Consider the following 25378-nt stretch of genomic DNA (forward strand, 5'->3'; position numbering starts at 1 on the left):
CATGTCCATTGCACATGGCGCCCCAGCCCCTGGTGGAGGCATCTGTTGATACAACAACATGCCTGGAAACTCGTTCTAAGGGCACTCCGGCCCGAAGAAAACTGAGATTCGTCCACGGGGTGAAGGTCTGACGGCAGGTCGGAGTCACTGGGACTCGGAGCGTGCCATGTTGCAATGACCACCTCGGGACTCGATCGTGAAGCCAAAGCTGAAGCGGTCTCATATGAAGCAATCCGGGTGGCGTTACTGCGGCTGCAGATGCCATATGCCCCAGGAGCCTCTGAAATAGTTTCAGTGGGACCGCACTCTTGCCCTCGAACTGACGAAGGCAAGTCAGCAGAGACTGCGCACGCTCTCTCGTAAGCTGCGCGCACATGGCGACCGAGTTGATTTCCATACAGAGAAAAGAGATCCTCTGCACGGGGCAGAGATTGCTCTTCTCCCAGTTGACCCGAAGGCCCAGAAGAGCTAGGTGCCGGAGCACTAAGTCCCTGTGTTCACAAACCTGGTCTCGAGAGTGAGCTAGGATCAGCCAGTCGTTGAGATAGTTCTGGATGCGAACCCCGTGTTCCCGTAGAGGAACAAGGGCTGCCTCGACGACCTTCGTGAAGACGCGAGGAGACAGGGCTAGCCCGAAAGGGAGAACCGCATACTGGTGTGCCTGCCCCTCGAAAGCAAACCGTAGGAACGGTCTGTGTCGAGAAAGAATGGTGACATGGAAGTAGGTGTCCTCCAGGTTGATCGCTGCAAACCAATCCTGCGGCCGCACGCATTTGAAAATGCGTTTGGCCGTGAGCATCTTGAACAGCATCCTGTGAAGGGAGCGGTTCAAGACACGCAGGTCCAAGATCGGTCGTAACCCACCGGATTTTTTCGGTACAATAAAGTAGGGACTTTAAAACCCGGACTTCATTTCGGCTGGAGGTACAGTCTCAATCGCACCCTTCGCCAGTAGGGTGGCGACCTCCGCTCTTATGACAGGGGCATTGCCACCGACCATAGTGAAGCGGACTCCCCTGAAGCGGGGAGGAGACCACGCAAACTGAATCGCATAGCCAAGCCTGATGACTGCAGTCTGGGAAGCTCTAACCAGGCTCCCAAGAACTGTACCAGCAGGGTCATGCGGATCACAGACGTACCCTCGGTGGTGCAGCGAAGCGGAATGACCGGCCCAGGCGTGGGTGGCATAGCAGCCCCGTGCGGGGGCACGATCATTAGCCGCGTCCTGCCAGAGGAGGCCAGGGGAGGACCAGCGGCCCACAGGGGCATGTTCTGGCATGGGTCTGGCGACAGAGGGGGACGAGAGTGGCGAGGCTCGAGAGTGGCGAGACTCGAGAGCGGCGCGCACTGTCATCCGAGAACTCTGTATGCTCAGAGATGGGTGTGTCAGTTCTTTCTTTAACCGAAATAGGGTGCTGCCCGTCATTGGACTTTCGGGATTCGGGAAACCAAGGATTCTCCCCCGGAGGAGGAGACCACTCGAGGCCAATGGCCGCAGCTGCCCGGTAAAGCATGGCCGTCAGCTCGGGATCAGACACGGACAATGCTGGCACACCCGAAGGCGGCAGCACAGCCGAATCCTCACTTCTCGAGGACTCACGCCCACCTTGTGATGCCGCGATCGACATCTCATCTTCATCTGGAGCGCCGAATGATACCCGCGGCACGCCGAGAGACTGTACCGCGAGCTCATATGGAACGCTCACAGGTTGCACTGTGCTTGAGGGGGGTGTGGAGCGTGGAATAGTCGGCACTTTGTTCCACACCGTAACCCTCAGTTCAGCCTGGCCGCCAGCCGAAGTACCAGCTCTCGCGGAGCTCGTAGATCGGGGTGCGGATGAGGGAACTCTCCCTCTAACGAGATCATTGAGTCTCGAACGCAACAGCGTGATGGTCATGTTCCCGCAATGGGAATATGACTCATCCACAAATGCTGCCTTAGCGTGGTCAACGCCCAGACACGCAAGACAGCGATTGTGCCCATCAGAAACAGAAATGATGCGACCGCAACCAGAAATGCACGGGCGAGACATCTTTAAAAAGACGTGCTGCGTGCAATGCTCTTTTGTGAAAGGAGATTTCTCCGCAAGTGTTGAAGCGACCAGGGAGATGAACACACAAACACTGGCAAATCACTGCACAGATAAGCAGGGAATGTGCACTCGCTGGAACTCGCTGTCACACCAACACCTGGAGAGAGGCTTGTCTTGAAGAGAAATAGAGATGAACTCAGAATTGGCTGTGGAGTGAAGTGAATGAACTTGGCTCCGAAGCAAAAACATATCTGCATGTTGCCAGCGTACTTCCTTATATACCCCCAGGGTGGGACGGAGTTACGCTAAGCAAATTCCACAGACCCATGGCATTTCATTGCCATTGGCTCGTTTTATATACTCGAAGATGATAGGCTTTCTAAGCGAAACCCCATTCGTCGTCATCCGACTTAACTCGGAGTGACCACGAAAGGGAACTATGTACATCCAGGGAGACAACATCTGTATAAGCTTCTTAAATTATATTTATTTATTTGTTTATTTGTCAGGGACAATGCAAAAGAGACACATTGTAACACGTTACAATAACTTGAACAGATTTGTTGCATATAGGGTTTCTAGCTGAAGCTAATTTGCAACCCCTGTCCCTGGTTAGGCTACATAGATCACCATTACCAAGAGAACAGAAACAACAATTAAAAAAATTACAAAAACACAACATTATATACATATATCTGTGTGTGTGTGTGTGTGTGTGTGTGTGTGTGTGTGTGTGCGTCTATCTCTCCAGCCGTATGTACATGTCCATTTATAAGTGCGTCTGCACAGTGACATAATCAATGATCACAGATTTGGTTTTGTTTCAGCCAGTGTTTCACCTTTTCTTTAAATGGTTTCAGATTGGTTTGTGTTTTTATTTCTGTTGGTAGGGCATTCCAAAAATGTATCCCTTTTACAGAGAAAGATGACTGACCGAAAGTGGTTTTGCGCTGTGCCACCCTGCAGTTGCTATTTGCTGATCCCCTAGTGGTGATTCTATTAGTATTTGTTTTTGACACATATGGACAAAGTACAGCTGGTGCGAGATTATTCACACATTTAAAAATCAATTTGATAAAAGAGAACTTCATTTATCAGAACTTCATTCATTTATAGAAACTATCATAACTAAGCAAATGATACTTTTTCAGTATTATACAATGATGCCATTTTGTTTGTTTTTGATCCATTATTTTCAATGCTTGTTTGTATAGTGAAATAATGGGTTTAACAGTTCAATGTGAAGCCTGGCTCCATACAGTAACACAATAAGAAAGATGGGAAAATATCATGGCATGCATAAACAGTTGAGCTGCCTTGAGGGGTATGTAATGTCTAATCATTCTAAAACAGTAAAAATTAGTCTTTACAGTTTTGCATAGTTTTTTAACATTTTTATCAAATTTAAGTTCGGGGTCCAAAATTACACCTAGGAATTTAAAATCATTGACTTCCTCTATTTCCTCTTGATTTATTCTAATTATAAGCTTTTCTTTTGCTTTCATTCTCATTGAAAAACACATTGACAAAGTCTTTTTCAAATTCAGAGTTAAGTGATTGTTTTTAAGCCATAGGGATACTCCCTCCATTTCGCTAGTTAATATATCTGCTGCTACACAAGGGGTTTTAGCTGATACACAAATAATTGTGTCATCAGTATACATCTGACATTCAGCTTTTTTACAACATGATGGTAAGTCGTTTATGTATAAGCTGAAGAGCAGAGGCCCCAAAATCGAGCCTTGTGGAATTCACATTGTAGATTGTCGGGGGGTTGAATATTCTGCATTGATTTTTACACACTGCTCTCTTGATTCGAGATATGATGCAAACCTGCCAGTTGCTTGCTCAGAAAAATTAAAAGTACTTAGTTTGTTTAAAAGCACTTCATGATTCACAGTATCAAAAGCCTGTTTAAGATCTATGAACACTGCTCCAACTACATTACCCTTATCTAATGAAGACTTGATGTTTTCAGAAAGGTAGCAGTTGGCCATTTCAGTTGAATACCCTGGTATAAATGCAAATTGTTTAGGATAAATAAGTAAATTATTTTCAAGGTGGTCAACCAGTTGTTCTGCAACAATTTTTCCAGAATCTTTGAGAGAACTGGTAAGATAGATATTGGTCTATAATTGCATACTTGATCTGGTGCACCAGCCTTCAAAATTGGCATTATGACTGATGTTTTCCAGGTTTGTGGAAATTTACCAACTCTAATGGGGAGGTTTATCATATGTGTTATTGGTTTAATCAGAGTGGAGTTGTGTGTTTTAATAACAGCAATATCCAACCCAAAACAATCCTTTGCCTTTGAATTATTTAATTTATTAATGAATTTAGCAGCTTTCTCTTGGTCAACTTCCTTAATATAAAAGGGCTGAAAAGAGTCTGTTATATTAGCCTGTGATAGTATTACTGTTTCAAAATTTTGAGCAAGCTCCTCCACTGATTGAATGAAGTAGTTATTAAATTAATTTGCAATTTCTGTACTGTCAGTGCTAATCACTCCATTTACTTCCAACTCCGTTATTAATTTTTGTTAGCTGGGCTTAAGTTTAGTAACACTGTTAAGGTGTTTCCAAAGAGAAATACTATCAGTTGTGTAAAGTATGTGGTTTTTGCCAAGCGCAATTCCCTAACAACCCGATTTCTTAATCCCTTAAAAATAAGGAGGTCCGTAATTGATTTAGTGAACAGTGAATTTTTCAATGCAAGATCCCTTTTTTCATTAACTGGCGAATATCATTATTCAGCCAGGGTAAAGAGCTTCTTCTTTGTGTACACTTAAAGGCAGGGTAGGTAGGACTTTATAAAAAAAAAATCCAAATTTGTTTAAACTTTCTATATATATCAATACATAATTAAAATGTAAGTACTCTGAAAAAAAGAGTATAAAAATCAAGTGACTCTAGACCGTTTAATCTGCATTAAACACAGCTCATTATTTCCATTTGGGACGAAACAAAGGATTGGCTTAGGCGACTGTCACTCTCTCTCGCAACCATGGCAACCACCCTTTTGCCACGGGATCTGCCCACTTGCGCGCGCACGTTTGATTTGAGGAATTCAAGAGGCACGGAACCTAGGAATAGCAAAACAATGGCAGAGAAAGAGCAATCAAAATTCACATTCATGAATTCACCGGCATGCAGTTAGCGAAGGCAAACAAGGCAAAAAAAAAGACAGTACAAGAAAAGGTAATGAACAAAAAGTCTTTGGATAAACAAAGAAATAAAACGCGTGTCAATATCGGCGTAGCTTTCCAGCGACCACCCCGTCCTCAGCCTCTACTTCCTCGGACCCTAGTTGCACGCCACGGCCTCTTGCACGACCTCCTCTGCTTTTCTGCTTCGCCCTAAAATTTTTCTTTTACAAAAGGACATTTTACAAACCTACGTTTTGCGCATGTGCTCCTGCACGCACTTTTCCAGTCTCAACACAGCAATCAAAGGAGGACGCGCTGAAAACTGTAATGCTGTTCTCTTCCTTCATAACTCGTACTGAGAAGGTTTGAGTTGCAGAGGAATTTGTGAATGTTTCACCTGTTCAACCACATCAAAGTTTCGTAATTAGTAAGTCCGTGCTTTTTCTCTTTTTGTTCTTATGTGCTGAAGGGCCGCTGTGCCTTGGTGAAACGGTGTTTGTAGCCACGTGAAGAGCTCTTTTCCAAAACGCCATAAACCTAAAAAGCTGCCTCAAAGAACCAGCAAAAGTAATGATTATGAATGTGTAAAATATTGCAATAAGACATTTTAATTGTTTATTAATTTCTGTGTCGGCTGCAAAGATGAAGTTGACATAGGCTATTGACTCGCGATCTTCGCAGTAGGCTAGTGAACGCACCGGAGAAATGCACATTTATTAGACATAGTTTTATTTTATTTTGGATGGTTTTGTTTAGAACCAGATTTCTGTAAATATATTTCACATTTTTTAGGCCTGTGAGGCGAGGCTACGGTTCGGTTCACGATGATATAATCTCCAGTTCAAGCACCTTATGTTGTGATTGATAGCCTTTATTTAGGCTACTTTATGTATTTAATGTATTTTAATTCATCTTCATCACAATGTAACTGATGGTAATGTAAAAAAGTGTATCAATGCAACCTGTTTTTAGCTTATATAACTAGCTCGTTAGCGAATCAAAAAATATATATTTTAAATTTACCAATATCAATATGCTAGCTTGATAGTGAGTACTAAAATACATCTTATTTGTTTATATTCATAAGCAATTAGCATTAGATTTTTTTATTACATGTGATCAGCCATGGTCTCGTTCACTCCGGCTCCAACACGCCACCACGAAGCCTGGATGGTTCCGCAGCGGAAGACGCGAGTCAGGTCTAGACCAAGACCCTCTCCGACCCTCCCGGTTTTCGAGATATCCACCCAAAACCGCTTCTCCCCTCTTCACGAAACAGAACGCGATGCTGTGATCATCGGCGATTCCATCGTTCAGCACGTACACGCTATGTTAGGTAAAAGTAAGGTGCACAGTCACTGCTTTCCTGGTGCTCGTGTTTCTGAAATCGCTGCTTGCGTTCCCGAGATTCTGAACGGTGACGAGCGCGTCGGAACTGTGGTCCTGCACGCGGGAGTGAACGACATCAGGCTGTGCCAGACGGAGGTTCTGAAGAAAGACTTCAGGAATCTGATCGATACGATACGCAGCACATCGCCTGAAACAATGATCATTGTGTCAGGACCGCTTCCCACGTACCGACTAGGACACGAAAAGTTTAGTAGATTATTCGCGCTAAATGAATGGTTAGTGTCATGGTGCAATGAGCAGAAACTGCTCTCTGTAAATAATCGGAATCTGTTTTGGGAGCGTCCTAGGCTTTTCCGTGCTGATGGCTTACACCCAAGCAGATTCGGAGCGGATCTTCTGTCGGATAACATCTCCAAAATGTTAAATACCTTTTGACTAGTAACCAAAAGTCCAAATCATAGTTTCTGCTGCACCAATTTAACTGATATAAATACTAGTGTAGAACATTGCATAGAAACTGTCTATTCCCCGTTTAGTGAGATCAAATAATAAATCTACTGCAGGATCTAGGAAAAATCTAATTGTTAATAATATATCAGCAGCATGTATGTAAAAGTTTGTAGTTTTGAGATAATGACATTTATGCGTGGTTTGTGAAAATACAAAAAAAAAATTCTCTCTGAAATAAGGCCATGAAACCCATACTGATTATTTCTTCACAAGACTTTTGAAAATTGTATGACGTAGCCTAGAATATTTGCTCCAAAACTATGTGAAAATCACCCTGACTGCTCATTCAGATAAGACAATATATTGATTAGAGCCCGACCGATAAAGGATTTTGAAGGCCGATACCGATACAAATATTTGTTGGTTTTAAAATCCGATATATCGGCCGATATTTTTATATTTTTATTTTTATTTCAGAAACGCACAACAAAACATTAACAGACTTCCCTAACATTAGTTATTTGTAGTTATTTATGAGTTTTAACTAAAATAATATGATAATGCATTTTAAAAAGAAACTTGTTTCTTTTATTGTCACAACAGAACAGAGACATTGCCTTATAAGCTACCTTATAATTACAATGTCAGCTTGCTTATCCCTTTACCTGCACTTTTTAAATTCTTTCCATCAAGCTACATCAAACCATTTTCAATCATCATCAGTTGCTGCCTGCCTTCTAAAACTTACTATTTAGCGATCTTAATCCATTATGTGACTCGCTAATGCTGCGGCTGAACGACAGTCTGCAACGCACACTTGGCGTCATTGGATTTCACACGTGTAAAAGAAAAGATAACTTTTATGCACAAGCTACGTTTGATACTTTTTCTCTATGTCTAAATGTTCATTCCTCGCAAGTCTAACTTACATTTTACAATGCAGGGACTGTAACTAGAGATATGTTAGTTATAAATACTAAGTATACTGTATATTTCTTGTGTGTACACCAGTGTTTGGGAACCTGGCTCACGAGGTCTCTCACCCTTTACCAACAAACGATAAAAAAATTAGTGCGTGTTCAGTGCTGTTTGCGAGTGTCACGAGTCACCACAGCAATCAACTAACCGCTTACATTTCTGTGGTAACCTAACAGTTACAGCTCCTGCACTGGGTTTCAAGCAGCTGCTGCTTGTTTAAGGTGATGGAGAAATTAATTTTAGAACAGCAGCGAAAATGTAAAAGTAGGCTATATAAACTTTAATATATCCTTTTATTGAAAGGGGTGCTTTGCTGTTCAAAGAGACATTTCGAAACATTTCACCCGCTGGCCGCTGGTACTTTCACTTTTGCCGCAGAGACCCTTTATGTCCTATAAATGTGTTGTATTGTTTATAATCCACGCAGATTTCAGTTGACGATTCTGTTTAAAGTTATTAATAATAAAACATGGATGTGCTTTATATTGAAAAGAAATATTAAAAGCGCGAAAGAGAACTGAATTCTACTGACAGGATGCTGTGCGCGCGCTCCGAGCGTGCAACACGGACAAGTACGTTAGTCTTTGCGATCCTAACGGCCAAATAAACATAGAAATATTTAAAAATCCCAAGCTGAGTATTCCCGTGGCGTAAACACAGTAGAAGTAGCTACACTCTCTCTCTCTCTTCGTGATGGTCAGCAGCACGATTCCGTAGCACGTGCGTTTTAATTTTATTTTTGAAATATTCATTTATCGGCCATTATAAATGCCGATACTGATAGTTTGGAAAATACCTAATATCGGCCGATAATATCAGCCTGCCGATAAATCGGTCGGGCTCTAATATTGATTTAAAATTTGTACGACATGTTTTGTGTGAGAAAGCTTTATGCGGGTGGTCATTAATATGTATGGTTTTCACACCTGAGAAAGACAAAGACCCTCCCCTAACGGCCCTATTAGGAGCTATCAGGCCCTATCATTCTGAGCAACCTTTCACAAAGAATGAGGAGATTTAAAAAGAATGGCTTTTTTGATTGTTTGGCTTTATTTACAACACAACATAATCCAAAGATACACAACAAATGACAAAAAAGCACTTTTTGAAAACAATGATCCAAAGACAGAGACCTTTCTGCCATTCATAAAAACATTGTACATACCTTTCATTTCCAAGATGTTTGATTTTCACTTTACCATGTTCATGTACAGAGACTCATGTGAATGTTGAAGTCAGCAGGAGTGGCATCTGGGCCCTGAAAGAAAAAAAAAAAAAGTGAACATACTGATATCAAGAGAAAGGCCTGCATGATTTTGGGAATACATTTTAGATTTTTCTGGTTAAAATTGCTTTTTAAAATTCACAGAATACACACACACACACACAAATGTTTCCAACAATATATAATATAATGAACACCAGGTTTGTTGTGCCTTGTAGGCATAGGCGATGCGCAGTGCTGCATAAAATAATAATAACAATAACCTATAGCAGCCTATAAAACTTCCAAAAGATTTCAGTAACAACTAAGCTAGAGAAAAATATATTGATTATCATGTTACTTCAAATGTTCCATTCGTTATGATGATATGAAATGAGATAATAGTAAAAACATGAAGCCGTTTGGTGCGTTTTGCTTTTCAAATGCGATCGCGCTCAAATATGAAACATTCAAACGCGATCGCGCTCAAATATGAAACATTATGGTTACCATATACATATTTACGTTTGAGCAGATATCCACAAACACAGTAACAGTAAACACGGGTCTAAATATTATAATATTCACCATATATCTAGCAACAGTTCAACTGCAATGTGAAATTTATGCAACAATAACAAACTAATATGTAAGAATTTCTTACCTTACATCTTGTCTTCAAATCGCGTTCTTCTTCTGAGGTAAATCCAATGTAAGCTCACAAAGCCTTTAAGCCTTTCAAACTCGATGAAAAGCAGAGACTTATGAAGTGTGGTGTTTTGTTTTTGAGGTAACGACCGCGTTCGCGTTCCATGTGGAGATTTGCATGTGAATCTCTTTTGCGCTCGTGGGCGTGGTCAAATTAAAAGTAATTAGGGAGCGTTTGAGAAGCTGGACATCTTGTTGGTTTTATACAAATTACTTAAACAGAGAATATTTGTTTTCAGTTTGAATCCGATCATTTAAAAGTACACACTTAAATGATTATAAAGGTATATGGCTCATAAATGTGTGACAAGTATTCGCTGAGTTTTGTTTTAGTTTATAGACGTGCTCAAGAAAAAAAAGTATGTCACGTTATAAAAAGGCCCTAAAAGCGGCCAGGGCTGAGCACCTCCGCAAACTAATAGAAAACAACCAAAACAATCCTAGGTTTTTATTTAACACCGTGGCTAGACTAACAAATAAACAGATGTCACCTGAACAAAATATTCCGTTACAGTTTAGTAGTAATGATTTCATGAAGTTTTTCACTGAGAAAATAGAAAACATCAGAACCACAATTGTAAACGTTCAATCCTCAATCGCGCCTTATAATTCAGCCTCAATTATCACCCCGCAAGAACAATTACAGTGCTTTACAACTATAGAACAAAAAGAGTTTAAATAAACTTATCACTTCATCTAAAACAACAACATGTTTATTAGATCCTATACCCACTAAACTACTGAAAGAAGTGTTACCTATAGTGGAAGAGCCTCTCCTCAATATTATTAACTAATCTTTATCTTTAGGTCATGTTCCAAGAACATTTAAACTGGCAGTTATAAAACCTCTGATTAAGAAACCACAATTAGACCCACATAATCTAGCAAATTATAGACCCATTTCAAATCTTCCTTTTATGTCTAAAATACTAGAAAAAGTTGTATCCGCCCAACTGGGCTCTTTCTTGCAAGAAAATGACATCTATGAAAAGTTTCAGTCTGGATTCAGACCGCATCATAGCACTGAAACTGTGCTCGTTAAAATAACAAATGATTTACTCTTAGCTTCTGACCAAGGATGCATCTCAATACTAGTTTTACTTGATCTTAGTGCTGCGTTCGATACTATAGATCACACAATACTCTTAGATCGACTACAAAATTATACTGGTGTTCAAGGACAAGCATTAAGCTGGTTCTGATCATACTTATCTGACCGCTACCATTTTGTCTATTTAAATGGAGAAAAATCGATCATAACCCCAGTAAACTATGGAGTGCCGCAGGGATCTGTGTTAGGCCCTCTATTATTCTCAATATATATGCTGCCACTTGGAAATATTATAAGGAAACATGGAATTAGTTTCCATTGTTATGCTGATGACACTCAAATCTATATTTCATCACGGCCAGATGAAAACGCTAAATTATCCAAATTGACAGAGTGTGTTAAAGATATAAAAGATTGGATGACGCGCAATTTTCTTTTATTAAATCCAGACAAGACAGAGGTACTAATCATCGGTTCAAAAAAACCGCCCACAAAACCTCTCACACTACAACTTTAACATAGTAGGATGTCCTGTTACTTTATCCTCTACAGTAAAAGACCTGGGTGTTATATTAGACTGCAACCTGTCTTTTGAAAATCATATTTCATATGTTACAAGAACAGCCTTTTTCCACCTTAGAAACATTGCTAAGCTACGTAACATGCTATCAGTTTCTGATGCAGAAAAGTTAGTTCATGCATTCATGACCTCGAGACTAGATCACTGTAATGCTTTATCAGCTGGTTGTCCTGCATCCTCAATAAACAAGCTACAGTTAGTCCAAAATACCACCGCTAGAGTTCTTACTAGATCAAGAAAATTTGATCATATAACACCAATTTTATCGTCACTACATTGGTTACCTATAAAGTTACGTATTAATTACAAGGTATTGCTACTGACTTATAAAGCCCTAAACGGCTTAGCTCCAGTCTATTTAACGGATCTTTTATCGCCCTATAATCCATCTCGCTCTTTAACCTGTTAACCGTTGCCAGTGCGCCCACGCACTGAAGCGTTTGTTGTTTTTTTTTAGTTCAAATTTATTATCAGATTTAATGTTATACCTTGACAAACTATACATCATTAAAAAGATATAAGACTTAAGTTTCAGTATTTGACCACTATTGTATTCTGAGAAACTTATAGCGACAGTTATTTCTTAATTTCTGTCAGGAGTTATGAAATGAAAAAATGAGTCGATACCTTTAATATGAATTATGCGCGTCAGCCGGTTTCATTCATAAAAAAAACTCTGTGCTGTCGTCATGACAGCGATTCACAAAACAACGTCCCTCAGGGCTTTTAGCTCAAAAATGTGCAGATTTGGAGAAATATTGATAGATTCTCATAGGTTTACATCAGATTTCTATTGACAGGAATAATATTTATTGAATTTATACCCAAATGCGTCGATGTAATCATTATGAACGCTGCATACGCTGATTTACTGTGTTTTCAATTCATACCAATAGCCTGAGGGCGCTATTATGCACAATAATATTCCATATATGGAACATGAAGAAGAGCCATAATCATGTGACATTCCAGGACGTCACTGATACACACACAGCTAACAGAAATCTCGCTGTAATATGCAGATAAAGATGTTTTGAAGACAATAAACATGATTGCAATGATATTTGATTTACCTGTGTTTTTCAAGCCATGCCAGGTATTTTCATAATAATAGATTATATTTATAATGTAATGCTAATCTATATAGACTATATTGTGCAGAATACTATCAAATAGTATATTTTCTGTCTGATTTTTTTTTTATCTGATGCCAAATTAGATCACAGAAGATTATTTAAAATACTTGACTTGCGTTTGAAGCACAAACATGGTTTTAATCTCATAAATTGTCATGTATTGATGGTGTGCTAAGCTAACATGCTAGCTAGCTCTAGGTGCTTTTATCTTGAAAAACATTCAACTAAATACAGAGTTTTAGACTTATCATCTTCATATTTTAAATATAATATGGTCAGACATGTGGCTTTAGCTGCAGTTTATTTCTAGATTGCTACAGTGCCAACTTCAATTTTATTTACATGAAGATGTTTCATAAAAATAAATTTCTAATAACTTTACAAAACTTTGAAGCTATTTATAACTATTTTTTTCATTATGACAATAATTAATTCTACATTTACAATAAACTGCCAGGTGTCAGCTTTCAAATGAGATCATACTTGTGCTTTTAGTACAAAGGGTTCATGAACTGTATCTGTTTCAGTTTGGGTATGTCATTTCTGGGGATTTTTCAAAAGTGGGGTTGCAACTTAACAGGTTAAGATCACTAAATTCAAGGCTTTTGGTCATACCTAGGATACCTTGGTCATACCTAGGATATCTAGGTCCACCAAAGGAGGGATTAAACTAGAATCTAGATTAAACTAGTCCACCAAACTAGATTAAAGACGCATCTCTTCAGCCAGGCATTCATATAATACTTTTAATCTTACTGTTAAATCCGACCTCTAGTTCATAAACGCCAGAGGAGAACTGGCCCCCGACTGAGCCTGGGTTCTTCCAAGGTTTTTTTTTTCTCCATTAGGTCACCTGATGGAGTTTTTCGGTTCCATGCCACTGTTGCCTTTGGCTTGCTCAGTTGGGGATATTTAATTTAATTAATCAATCAACAATACTATTGATCAGCATTACCAAACGTGGACGTTTTCCACTAGAAACAAACATTGATGTATTATTTTAATTTAATACTGTGAAGCTGCTTTGATACAATCTGTATTGTGAAAAGCGCTATAAACTTGACTTGACTTTTTTATTATTATTTATTCGGGACAAACACATACACACCTAAGGTTTAAGGAGGTCTGCATGGGACTGTTTTTTTTTTTCGTCCTGAAAATATGATGAATAGAATATAATGCATAGTGCTAGTAGGCCTAAGTTTATTTGTCACATTCTTCCACTTGAGTAAACTTAGAATCGCTATATATATATATATATATATATATATATATATATATATATATATATATATATATATATATATATATATATATATATATATATATATATATATTAGGGCTGTCAAAGTTAGCGCGTTAATAACGCGTTAACGCAAAATCATATTAACGGCACAAATTTTTTTAACGTGCGATTAACGCAGCGCGTATTTTCTGTTTGACCCGTGGCCCAACCCCTAGTTGGAGAAATGGAGATACACAGTGTTGCTAACTTAGCGACATTGCAGACCCCTTAAGCGATTTTTTCCCTTCAACAAAGCGCCCAAACCTTATTTAGTTTCTGAGAATCTACCGGTACCGCCGGTACTGCTCTCTCAGCACGCGCCTCTCTCTCTCGCTCGCTCGCTCTCTCTCTCTCTCTCTCTGCGTCTCGCGCGGAGGAACAGCGCTTTTATGTTGCTTCTCTATTTTTACAAGTATAGCCGAAATCAGAGCACAGATATTGTCTTTATCTTATGTGAATTTGATTTCACCAGACGACGGCTCGATTATCAGAATTTTTGTGCAGATTAACGTCTTGGAAGGGAGAGCTGGTTATGTTGGGTCGCGTTTCAGTCACCATTTCAAATTCATTCCGTTGTTTGACAACAGAAACAGTAAAATATACCAATGAAAACAGTTTTATTGAGAATTTAGCTTCATCAAAATGGGCACAGAGAGAGACAAACTACAATAGGCTAATAAATAATAAATGTACATTTAGTATTTTCAGAAGAGCTGCCCTGTCATGCAAAAATCTAAACATGTTTGTAGGGCTGGGCGATATGGCCAAAAAAAAATATCACGATAATTTTTTTATATCAGTCGATATCGATAATTATCACGATAAAAGTCAAATCTTTATTTCTTTCAAGTTTAAAGGCAGATTTTTGCTCCTAAGTGAAAGCTGTAGAAACCAGAGCGTTAATTGTGGTTTTAAACTACTCTTTATTGTCAGAACATGACAAACACTTGCCAAACTGGTGAACATTTCACAAATCTGAGGTAGAACATTCAAACATTTGTCATTTTTCTTTAACAAAATAAATATCTTTTATTGGACAATTCATTTCTTAGTTTATGCATGTGCTAATTTTTATTTGGTAAAATGTAATATTCTGACTGTTTGAGTTTTATTAAACTTAACGATTGGTCATCCAGTATCATGCATTTAGATCATGATAACCTCACTATCATGGCAAAATGTAACTTTATGGTTTCTATTGTATTTGTATGAAAAACAGTAGCCTAAATACATTATTAAATACTGTAATTATATTCCATCACTCCTTTAATACATCGTCTACATTAATAATATAATACACTTCAATATGTATATCCCACATTTCATTGTGCAGTTAATATTACTAGGCTAACGTTACAGTAAATCCATGGTAAATGATGGGAATTTGTAGCCGGAAAAGCCTTCTGCGCACAGTGTTTCTCCCGTTTGTCAGAGCTGTTTCATCTGCCTTTAAACTGGTTTAAATCACGGAGACATTGCGTTCTTCGCTGAATTCAAGCGCTTCTCACTGGATCTCGTGACGAGAGCGATCAGAGTAAACGCATCTCTTCTAGTGAGCTCGCGCTGCGCTGCCGTTTGGACTTTGAGCCGAGCGGATAAACGGTCCGTGTGGCGCGCGGTTCAAATGAGTTTCGTTCCGCTTTTGCCGCATAAACATTATTGAACATTTATCGAACTCTTGATATCGTTTTATCGAGAAAAATTATATCGCGATAATTATCGTTATCGTTATATCGCCCAGTCCTACATGTTTGTGTTAGTAAATTGCTCAGTGTAAAGAAAGAGAAGTAATGGTAACCTGGCATTTTTTTGTTCTTTCTACGTGTCTATGAACAAGTTCTTTGAAAATCATCTGTGACCTTAGAAACATGTCTCGTCCTTAAGCTCTATATTGACTATGGTTTCAATAATAAACATACATTTGCATATAGCATCTATATTTATCCATGCCCACATTGATTAGAGTATTACAAACTTGAAAAGTATTAATTTAAGGTACATTTAGATCAATTTAAAAAAATGTGCGATTAAATGCGATTAATCGCGAGTTAACTCATGACAATATGCGATTAATCGCGATTAAAAAAATTAATCGATTGACAGCCCTAATATATATATATATATATATATATATATATATATATATATATATATATACACTCACCTAAAAGATTATTAGGAACACCATACTAATACTGTGTTTGACCCCCTTTCGCCATCAGAACTGCCTTAATTCTATGTGGCATTGATTCAACAAGGTGCTGAAAGCATTCTTTAGAAATGTTGGCCCATATTGATAGGATAGCATCTTGCAGTTGATGGAGATTTGTGGGATGCACATCCAGGGGACGAAGCTTCCGTTCCACCACATCCCAAAGATGCTCTATTGGGTTGAGATCTGGTGACTGTGGGGGCCATTTTAGTACAGTGAACTCATTGTCATGTTCAAGAAACCAATTTGAAATGATTCGAGCTTGTGACATGGTGCATTATCCTGCTGGAAGTAGCCATCAGAGGATGGGTACATGGTGGTCATAAAGGGATGGACATGGTCAGAAACAATGCTCAGGTAGGCCGTGGCATTTAAACGATGCCCAATTGTCACTAAGGGGCCTAAAGTGTGCCAAGAAAACATCCCCCACACCATTACACCACCACCACCAGCCTGCATAGTGGTAACAAGGCATGATGGATCCATGTTCTCATTCGGTTTACGCCAAATTCTGAATCTACCATCTGAATGTCTCAACAGAAATCGAGACTCATCAGACCAGGCAACATTTTTCCAGTCTTCAACTGTCCAATTTTGGTGAGCTCGTGCAAATTGTAGCCTCTTTTTCCTATTTGTAGTGGAGATGAGTGGTACCCGGTGGGGTCTTCTGCTGTTGTAGCCCATCCGCCTCAAGGTTGTGCGTGTTGTGGCTTCACAAATGCTTTGCTGCATACCTCGGTTGTAACGAGTGGTTATTTCAGTCAAAGTTGCTCTTCTATCAGCTTGAATCAGTCGGCCCATTCTCCTCTGACCTCTAGCATCACTAAGGCATTTTCGCCCACAGGACTGCCGCATACTGGATGTTTTTCCCTTTTCACACCATTCTTTGTAAACCCTAGAAATGGTTGTGCGTGAAAATCCCAGTAACTGAGCAGACTGTGAAATACTTAGACCGGCCCGTCTGGCACCAACAACCATGCCACGCTCAAAATTGCTTAAATCACCTTTCCCATTCTGACATTCAGTTTGGAGTTCAGGAGATTGTCTTGACCAGGACCACACCCCTAAATGCATTGAAGCAACTGCCATGTGATTGGTTGATTAGATAATTGCATTAATGAGAAATTGAACAGGTGTTCCTAATAATCCTTTAGGTGAGTGTATATAAATTAGCAAAACTTGGCCACTAAATATTTGATATTCAATTATTTTAATGATCACAATTAAAATTTTCATTTTATTCAATTAAACAAGCGCAACATTCAGCATTCAATCAAATATTCTAAAAGATATATTATTAATAATAATGTTATTTCAATATAATATCTCGTTATTTCGACATAATATGTGTGTGTGCAACAAGCAAGATGTGCAATTGTAAATCCGGTGACGCGTGCATTGATTTTTTTATTAATAAACTAGTGTTTTCTGACCGTGTCGACTGCAAAGATGAAGTTAACGATCGCCATCTCCATAGTGAACGTGCCTATAGAGAGAAATGCACATCATGGATTACATAATCAGAGAGTAGCCTTTTTCTTTTCGTTTTGAATTATTTCGTTTAAAGACATTTCAAGCTTTGTGTATTTGATGTATTTCTCATGTCTGTGTGAGGCATACACTGAGTTTCGGTTAAGTTAGGATGAGATGCGCTCCAGTTCACGTGCAATGCACGATTATATTTTCTCTTATATTTGCTTCTTATTTATTAAATCCAGGCAATTGGTTGATGAAAAATGTATTAAAATTAAGATACAATTTATTCAAAACGAAATTCACTTTAAAGAAAGGTTTTCTACAAAACAAAACTTAAAGGTATAGCCGAGGATTTTTTTACTTCCGGGTGGATACCCTATACTATTGGTCCTCCTAATTGTCAATCATTCTGGTGAATCAATCAAACTTTTCAAAAAGTGGAGAGGACGGGACTTATCTAAAATTCGGAAAGGTCCTCCGCTATACCTTTAATGAAGTGGTCAAAATCATGTCTGACCCACTCCATGTCTCTCGATATATAGCGCATCCATATCTTATTCGTGCTGTTCACTTTTCATAAATCAACATAAATGGAAAAAAAAATAACATTATAATATTTTAACAAATATTAAAAAAAATATACAAAATAAAAATATACAAAATATGAAACTAAATGCGCTTATTTAATGGCTACAACAAGCCTACAGACTCTCTATTTGTACAAATTGCTGCACATTCATTTAATTCTGAATTTTGCACACACAAGTTGAAAGGCATTTGTTCAAATCAAGTTCACGGATAATTGTGCGTGCATTTATTAATCATTATGATACTAAAATCATAAAGTAGGCTATGCTATGTACAAAAAATCAGATGAGCCCAGAATATGAATGAATTTAATTTTAATTTATTATTATATTATTGCATTTATTTATGAAATACAATAAACGTACAAATAAATATCAGAAATGTCGTTCAGTTTTCTAACACTATTATTTGATGACAACAATACATTTGTAAAACAAAATACAGCCATTTCTGCTTTTTTTTTCTTTTAAACAAAAAAACCAAGCTGCACCCTTTTTTAAATTTCATCTTTCATTCCGAAATAGAATGATGAATGAACGAAAAAGTACACGGTCCAGTACACAGGGTCTATTTGCAAATCATGCCACCAGTTGCCGACCCCTGGTCTAGGGTGTTACCTAAACCTGTTACATGCTTTGTTTGAATTTGTCTCCACCTTCAAAAGTCCCTCCTCCTTAAATGCCTATAAGACACCATGGACAGTTATGTACTTTAGAATGTTGGATGAACCGCAGCCATGTTCAATAAAGAATAACTTCTGTTTGAACGCGATCCCAACATCTCCTTGTCTTGCTTCGAAGAAGGAAAAAGTTCCCAACACTATGTTCATTCATAAACGCTGGTAGACGCTGTTTTGTTAGTTTTCTGATAATCAAAGTCATATTATGGTCAGAGAGGCCTGTTATTAAGTTGTACATCCTTGTAATTCTTTCAGGTCTATGTCATTATCAAATCAATCATGGTTTTACTTGTTCGAGTGATTCTAGTTGGACCCTTTACTATCTGCTGAAAATTATGTTTTTACATTATTATTTTCAGCTTTTGCTTACTATGTTTATCTAACCAATTTATATAAAAATCTCCAAAAAAGAGACATTCAGAACGACAATTTAACAATGTAAACAATTAAAAATCACGATAAAATGAAACATCATGTGATGGTGGATTATACAGGATTACAATATTAAAATTAATCTTGGGGGACAGCACTACATTTAAGGCTAAACATTCCAAAGATGTGTCCAATTAGATTTCCTTACATTTAAGAATATCTCTGACATAAATCAGTACACCCCCTCCCCTGCCAGATGATCTGTCCTTTCTATAACAAACATAGCCAGGAACATCAATCATACTGGTTGCGATGTTATGATTAAAGGTCCCATTATATGCCCCTTTTCACAAGATGTAAAATAAATCTCTGATGTCCCCAGAGTGTGTATGTGAAGTTTGAGCTCAAAATACCCAACGGATCATTTTTTACAGCATGTTTAAATTTTAATTTTTTGGGGCTCAGAAAAACGAGCTGTTTCAGTGTGTGCCCTTTAAATGCAAATGAGGTGCTGCTGGACGACCCAGGGGGCGGAGCTTCATGAGCTTGCGCTCAGTCTGTCAGGAAAAATTCATCTCACAGAATGATGATAATATCAGAAACTCTCAGTAACAGCGTTCATTTCGAGTCGGACAATAATGCCTACAGAGTCAGAGTGCTGTATAGAGATGAAACAGGTATGGTTTAGTAGTTTAATTACGGTTATTATAACGTATTTGTCATCTGCTTGTAGGCTATGTATCCATTATTTATTAATAGCCTACAAGTCTGCTGTCTGAATGATGATCAAACATGTACTGATGAGTTTAATAAAGTTTATTGTACATCACACCAAAGATGAAGCGTCAGTTTTATTTCAGAAAATCACCGTAAGAGCTGAGTAAACACAGTAGCCTAAGTTATAAGAAGTGCGCAAGTAGCCAGTAGAGTTGAGGGAGCATTCCTGTGGGCGGAGGTTAGTCAAGAAACGGTTCTAGTGACATCATTAAAGAAGGAAGTAGAGGGATGTAGTCCAATCGAGCCGTTTTTTGTAGTCAACTTCTGTTAAATAAAATATCTCGCTTGGCATTGAACTTTGAGCTTTATAATTTTACAGACATTATTTATGCTCTAACAGCAACATTACACATTAACTAAAGTTTGAAACATGGGATCACGCAGAACGGGACCTTTAAGCCAGGTTTCGCTCAAAGCTAGGAAGTCTAGGTTAGATTCCGTCAGTAGATGTTGAATCTGATCTCCTTTTGATATTATACTCCGAATGTTCAAGTGTCCACCCAGGATACCCTTAGGTTTAGTCCCATATCACCTTTGCATGATTTACAGTCTGGAAAATTCGAAATTCATGTTGTTTTCGTGCTGATCGGATACCTTGTTTACATTGTGTTTTTAAGGTTCCATTAGCTGCACTTATCATCCGCTCTGGCAGCTTAGGTTGCTTGTGAAAGTAGGGTTGTTCACACTCACCAGACAGTTCACTTCCATCCGGGTGGAAAACAGGGCAGACAGGTGGACAGAGGCTCCGTTGGTCGATCTCAACATGCGGCACGGCCCGCTCAAGCAGGTCCGCCGCTCCACTGAAAGCCGCTGCCCCACAGAGGCTCTCACCTCGCCACGCCTCGGTTAGTCCACTTGTTGATGTTTGTTCCGGAGAAAAGTCAGCTGACGGGCCGGGGTTTAGTTGTACATCACCAGATAATACAATCAGAGTCAGTAGTATACTAAGAGCATACCACTTGCCTCTTTTCCGATCATTTTGTTTGTTACTGTTTGATGTGTCATGGAAATATTTGTTTTGTCTGGTGATAGAGTAGATTACAAGGTATCCATGTCCAAAGAAATTCCATTTCGGCATTTTGTTGGAGAATGCAGTGTAGTCTGTTATTTTTGGCGTTTGTTTTTTCATGTTGTCCACATTAAAGCATTGTCCGAGTGGCACCAGCAAAAGCCAGCAGCAGAGCAGCAGTGTGCAAACATTACCATTTCCCTTATCCTTATTGTTGATTCTACTTCTCCGTTTTAAGCTTGTCTTTGCAATGGTAAATATCTGTTTAAAACCGAGGGTTAAAACAGATAGTAGTGGCAGATGGAGGCAGAATAAACCGGTAAGAATGGAGCCTAACAAACCACCCACACCCTCTGCAGCCATCTTTGCCCTTAAAGAAATACATGGACCAAAGATAAAAACTCTGATGTTCAGTTGTATAAAACCAATATGACATTTGCAATATATGTGCTGATATTGGGGAAAAGAGCACTCTTATTTGATGTCGCTTAGCTAGATCAAATAGAAATATGAGTATATAAACTCATACTTGATAATGTCAGCATCCTACATCGTTAAAACTAGTGATGCACGATATATCGGCCACCATATCGTTATCAGCTGATATACAGACTTTTTCCAAAAAATTTGAATATCATTGAAAAGTTTATTTTTTTTTCAATAATTCCATTTAAAACGTTAAACTTCCATAGATTATAGATTCAGGGCCCACAACTTAAACAATGTCAAGTATTAGTTGTTTATTTGTACATAATTTGGGCTTCAAGCTCATAAAACCCACGAAAACAGGATTTAAAAAAATTAGAATATTGCATGAACTCACACAGTAATTACACAGTAATACCATGGTCATTGAACCAGGTTTTGGTTCTTTTGGCAGTGTGGGCAGGTGCAAATCCTGCTGGAAAATAAAGTCAGCATCTCCATAAAGCTTGTCTGCTGAAGGAAGCATGAAGTGCTCTGGAAATGTCCTGGTAGACTGCTGCGTTGAGTGGACAGCACAGTGGACCAACACCAGCCGATGGCATGGCTCCCCAAACAAACACAGACTGTGGAAACTTCACACTGGACTTCAAGCATCTTGGATTGTGTGCCTCTCCATTCTTCCTCCAGACTCTGGGACCTTGGTTTCCAAATGAGATGCAAAATTTGCTCTCATCAGAAAAGAGGACTTTGGTCCACTGTGCTTTATTAAATCCAGAGTCAACGCAGCCATCTACCTGGACATTTTCAGAGCACTTCATGCTTCCTTCAGCAGACAAGCCTTATGGAGATGCTGACTTAATTTTCCAGCAGGATTTGCACCTGCCCACACTGCTAAAAGAACCAAAACCTGGTTCAATGACCATGGTATCACTGTGTAATTACTGTGTGATTTCATGTAATATTCTAATTTTTTGAAAACCTGTTTTCGTGGGTTTTATGAGCTGGAAGCCCAAATTTTGTACAAATAAACAACTAAATACTTGACATTGTTTAAGTTGTGGCCCCTGAATCTATAATATATGGAAGTTTAACGTTTATCTTTGACCACTAAAATTACATATTAAAATGTATTTCCTTGAAAAAACAAAAATGTTCATGCCTTAATATCTTGACTGTAACTCGACACCCTTGCCTCATTTAGTATGTGTGGTTCTATGAATATGCAAATGAGCCCCACCTCCACTCACTCAGCTCAGAGATCCACTGGTTGCCGATCACACGTTGATCTGATTGGTTACAAGGTAGTTTGTGACGTCAGAAACACCAGTGATTTCAAAGTGTGCTTTTGAGACTGTCTTTGGTTCACTGCAGTTTTAAGGAGGAAATACTCAGCAATTAGCCTGGGTGCCAGCCCGAACCCCGCCCACAATATTTTTTGGTCGGGAAGTTCGGTCTGGACTCGCTCCGTTGAGGAGCTATTATGCCCGAACAAAAATTGTTCGGACCAATCAAATTGTCAGGGCGGGCTTTATACGATGATGGACAGATAAGCAACGGTAACGTAATCACCCACGTCACCAAAGAGCGCTTGATTTGAATTAGTTTACAACAAAGACGAGTGCAGCTGGAGATTTTACGAGTTCACATTTACAAATAAGTCAGATAGAATAAATGCGTATATAAGATTTCACGAGTTCACACAAATAAGTCAGATAGACTAAATGCGTATATGACGTGCTGTCCGAGGGCTGTGGGCTCGGTAGCCATACTCCCCCCGTGTTCCTGGTTGTGAGAGAACAAGACAAGAGTGAGGATTCGGGGTGGTGGAGGGATGCTGAAAAACTGTCAAGGAGTGTTAGGTAAGTTGACAGAGTAAATATGCTTCCTCATGCTGATAGATAGGGTAACGTTAGACATGGTATTGTTTGATGACAAGTTGATATTGGATTGATTATTTGCACGTGCTCCTCCCGAACTTTGTTTATGAAACATCATGTGTAGATTGCGCCATCGCGTCTGTTATAGAAGATATCGACAGCGCATTCATTTTAAAAGAGGAACAGAGAGCCGCGACATTTTGTTGGTTGAAAATATGAATGAAGAACATGCGTCATTTACTCCGTTGCTCTGATTGGTTGTAGGTCTATCCAATTGAGTGCAGAGGTTTTTTTTTCTGGTTCGTTTGAGACACGCTCCATAATCAAATCTCTATGGAGCAGTCTCAGACTCACATTCTGACTAGAATATGAGTATGACGAAGTCAGGCTACTCAGCAATGGTGTCGACTTATGAATTTACATATGGTTTGTCTTAAAGCGTATTAAAAACACCACATAGACACATAAACAACATTAAAAGCTGGAATTTCAACACAGGGGAACTTTAACTAAGTACTGCACAGAATATGAAAGTCTTGTCTATGACAAGATTCAATCATAAAAACACGCTTATCCTCTAATCATTTTAATCGTCAAAATCCCAGTAAATATCAAGATGTCATTTTTTGTCAGTATTGGGGATAAATGTCTTGTTTTCTGTTGGTTCTCACTGCGAACATCCTTTACCCAGGTAAGACGGAGCTGCGGGCCCTCGAGGTTTCTCCCGGTGTCTTGCTGAGAGTCACCACCAATACGAGTGACAAGCACTTCTCAGAGTCGGCACAGGCTCTGGACCCGGTCGGCACCGCTGGTCACCTGGTCTCCATCGTGGTGTCTGATGGGATACCGAACACGCCCACGGCGCTCTTAGCCAATTACATGGAGAGTGCGCTGAACCTCGCAGTTGCGCAAGAAGGTAGGAGGAGCTTTTCTCACGTCTTGAATTAAGATTAATTTTGTTTTAAAATGGTAGCAAAAAATGTACTGTTGATTAAAATGCTAAATTTGGTATTGCACTGTGTGTGTAAATGATTAGGTTTGGACTAATCCCAAAGCACAGGACAATAGAGACGCCAGTATAACAATATTCATGATACTGAAGCTGAAAATACAGAATTATTTCACATGAATATGTTTGCACTCTGTCACTGACTAGATATACAGTATTAAAAATAATGTGGGACACTTTTACTGCTAAAATTTGCCATTATCAGGACCCACAAATATTCCACCATTGCATTATTATACATTATATTCAGCGTTATTTATAGTAGTACTGACACTAAACTTGAATGTTTTCTCACACAGTAATTTTTATTTTGGGTGAACTATCCACGACACATATTGTTGCATTATTGTATTGTGATATATTGTGACAGGCCTAGTCTTCACTGGTTTGTTTATCTTGTGTGTAACACATTATCTCTGCCAATGATGTAATGCTGGACTCATGTCATGTTTGCATTCTCATTTGGTAACAGCAATAGCGCCCAGGGAAGATGAATACTCGTACGGCGGCGTGGCTCGGTTTGTGCTCGAATGCATCGCAAAGATGCCCACCAGAATTTGCAAGGAACTACTGCAGCAGGTAAAGAGCCAAATCAGTCAAATTCTGGAAGAAATCAACTTTCACTGTGCATTACAAAACACATATTGTTTTCAGTACAAATGTCTAAACAGATACATTAAGATATTAACTTGAGAATTAAAAATTATTTAGTTATAAAGTGTTGTTTTCTGAAAACATTATCAAAATTAAGTCAGTTTGTAGTTAAAACAAACAGAAATATCTGTCAATGGGTCAGAAAAATTGTGGTTTTCATTTTAGATTGTTAATTTTTCTGACCACAATGGCAGATTTGTTCTTGTTTTAATCACAAACTCATTTTGATAAGATATATGTTTTGTTTTCTGAAAAATGTATCAATTAAGTGCCTTAATGCTTTAAATTAAGTTTGTTTTTGTTAACCCCCCCCCCTCAAATAAGTTATTCTTTATTGAGAACTTTGCTGTGCGTTGCTGTAGTCATCCAACTAGTC

The 25378-nt window shown here is 38.8% G+C and overlaps 1 protein-coding gene across 1 annotated transcript in view; it reads left to right on the top strand.

The window, feature by feature from the left end:
* Positions 1–25378, top strand: part of LOC308683532 (uncharacterized protein) — a 69139-nt gene that overhangs the window by 38028 nt on the left and 5733 nt on the right. Inside the window, exons 7-8 of the mRNA XM_081354008.1 lie at positions 24031–24255; positions 24821–24927. Coding sequence (XP_081210134.1) covers positions 24031–24255; positions 24821–24927 — 332 coding nt within the window. The remainder of the gene's footprint in view (positions 1–24030; positions 24256–24820; positions 24928–25378) is intronic.

This window comes from Scardinius erythrophthalmus (assembly GCF_964197995.2).
Source record: "Scardinius erythrophthalmus genome assembly, chromosome: 23".
Taxonomy (NCBI): Eukaryota; Metazoa; Chordata; class Actinopteri; order Cypriniformes; family Leuciscidae; genus Scardinius; species Scardinius erythrophthalmus.